We start from the raw sequence: 2929 nt of genomic DNA, 5'->3' as shown, positions 1-2929 counted from the left end.
TAATTTTAATCTCTACCAAACACCCTCTTATTCACCTCTCACATTTTCTTTTTTTACTTATAATTTAAACGATTTATAAATGTTATCTATCGTTATTGCTTGGTCTTTTTGAAAATTTTACCAATTTTTCTTTTTTTACTTATAATTTAAACAAATTATAAACGTTATCTATCATTATTGCTTGGGCTTTTTGAAAAAATTACCAATTTCGCTTAGGTGCAGCACCATTGGATTCTGGCAGCTGGCTCACATAATATGAGTTGACACCAAGTGTATGTTGATGTTAGGAAATAAAGCGGGGACCTCAAACCGACGTCGCCTGTGCTAAATCCAAATAAATTAGATAGATGGTCAGTGGATTTCATAATTATAAGACGACACAACCAACGAAAAATGGACGCAAATAATGTATATTTATCATGTAGAATAGAATTAAATTTTGATTTAAAAAATAAAATGTATAATTAAAAAGTTATGAATTTCATAAAATATTTGATCAAAATAATTGTTAACTAACTTGAAATTGAACTCGGATTTTTAATCTATATCAGGGGCTTAGTGAGGTTTACTTTTGAAAAAACGTAATTATTTTAATAAAAAAGTAGTTTTAAGATAATTTAAATAGAATAAGTAATTTTGTAGACCAAACATATTTTCAAGACTAAGAGTCTAAAAGTATCTTATCTGAATTAAGTTTGGCGATGATTGATTGAGAAAAGTTCTTATGTGGGTTCTACGAGAATGTTTTTGAGAATGATAGACGACGATGTACTCATCTGATATTAGTTATATTTCTATAATTATAATGTATATCATATTTATTGTAACATTAGAAGAAAAAATTCCTTGTTATTTTATATAGAATAATATTATTTGTAGTCATTCATTATCATGATTGTCTTACGTGACAAACATGTGACGGTTAGTGATTTGATAGATGAAGCAAGAAAAAACTATATATCACATTAATATATCAAATTTCAAGTCGTCATATAAGATGTCATGTAGGGCGACTATCGTAATGAACGATTATGAATAACTGATATTAGTAATATTTCTATAATTATATTGTATATTGTATTTATGGTAATATTCGAAGTAAAATTCCCTTGTTATTTTATATACGTGTGTATATATATAAGATTAAAATTTATTAAAAGAAAAGATTTCATAGTTATTACATAACAAAAATAATATTCTAAGAGGATCAGAAAATATCAGAGTATAATAAAAAAATTTCCAAATCTTGAAAGCAACATATATTGTCATTTTTATAAGATATGCAGACAATTTTTTAGCTCCCACGACGGTATCAATTTCAATCTCTCTTCTTAAAAATCACGAAAGAATGTGTCGAAATATATCTCTGGTCCCCTCCTCTCTCACCAGTCTTAATTATAATTCATTTTCCTTTTTAATAATATTTAGTACTATTCAACTTACTTAGACTTGTTCTCTAAGTCCCTATTTCCCAAGTCGCTATTTGATGACAATTATTTGAAATAAATAAATTATACATATTCATTTTCAAACGAACATTCACATAATAAAATATTCTGTAGGTAAATTCAAAATTTTTCTCAATTATTTAATCGCACATATTCTTAAAAATTACTATTCAAAATATTATTTTTCTCAAATAATAACCATCAAATATGGGCTCAATTCATTGTTTGCGCACAACAAGTGGATTACAAGTTAGCCCTCTCATACTAGGGTTGGCACGTCGTAATCGTTTAGATAACATTGATCCCAACTCGAATCTTTTTTATGATTATCTTAGCAAATATAGTCGTAAAGTTATCATGACAAGATAGTAGCAAGCAAAGTGAAAAATGTAGGATTCAGGATCAATTTGTATGTACAGGGGCAAAATTGTAAACAACCTGCATTGAGTTCTTGTTTAATAAATATTAAAATTTAAATTAAAGTCAACAATTAATTTTAATTTAACATTTGCCAATTAACAGTTGGCAATGGAAAAGAAAAATGTAACGCTGATTTGAATAACCCAATAACTCTAGTTAATTAACTCGTGATCAGTCATTAGCCTCGTTAAACTCTGTACATACATAATGAATTTTCGACCGACATTTCCCGAAATACCCCTACTCAGGTATTGCACTCAACCTCGCCGCAAACTTCCCTCTCCTCCCACCACCACCACCGCTACTCCTCCGCCTACTCACAGTATCACCACCGTCCCCCGCTTCTTGACGACGGCTTCAGGCCATTCTCGCCGGTAAACACCAAGACGTGCCGCCGGCAACCGCACTTCTCACTGCAACCACTCTTGGCCAACGCCGAGCTGGCTTTCACAGCCAATGCGGCCATTTCCTCCGCCCGAAGCCGTTGCTTCAATCGGCTCAACGGCAAAGCGAAGTAAAGTTGACCCGGCTGTAATTCCTCGTCGTCACTCACAGCTGAAACGACGTCGTTGAAATCCATTTCGTCGGAATTACAGATGAAATACGTAGGGTTTCTTTGTGATACATAAGAAACCTTTACAGGATATGGGAATTCCTGCAATCTTCCGTCGTATAATATCAGTTTTGCTGTGGCCACAGATGTAGCTTCACAGGAACTGCAAATTCCCATTATTTTAACCTTTTCTTTGTGTGTGAAAGTGAACGGCGAGAAACTGAAGAAGCTATATATAAACACAAACACAAACACAAACACAAACACAAACACATACGAGGAATGGTGCGTCGTAGACTTTTTTTCTACCACACGATGATATTATAAAATATCTTGCACGTAAATTTTAAATTTATTTTTTTACATTTTAAATGTTTATTCTCCTAAAACACTATCCAGAATTATGGGTTTTTTTTTTTTTTTTTTTTTTTTTTTTAAGAATAACAACCAAATAAGGGCTAAACGCCAACACATTAAAAAATTAAGCTTTTCGTGCAAAAATATTATT

At 31.5% G+C, this 2929-nt stretch overlaps 1 protein-coding gene across 1 annotated transcript; it reads right to left on the bottom strand.

Annotated features, from left to right (window-relative positions):
* Positions 1-1998: 1998 nt before the first annotated feature.
* On the bottom strand, positions 1999-2648 carry LOC111409653. The gene is given in 2 exon segments (XM_023039678.1): positions 1999-2255; positions 2257-2648. Coding segments are annotated over 2 exon segments (489 nt in total). The 5' UTR covers positions 2599-2648; the 3' UTR covers positions 1999-2108.
* Between the last annotated feature and the right edge of the window lie 281 nt (positions 2649-2929).

Source organism: Olea europaea, chromosome 14, assembly GCF_002742605.1.
Source record: "Olea europaea var. sylvestris chromosome 14, O_europaea_v1, whole genome shotgun sequence".
In the NCBI taxonomy this organism is placed as follows: Eukaryota; Viridiplantae; Streptophyta; class Magnoliopsida; order Lamiales; family Oleaceae; genus Olea; species Olea europaea.
Note: the sequence above shows the minus strand (reverse complement) of the source record. Positions and strands in the feature narration are given on the sequence as shown.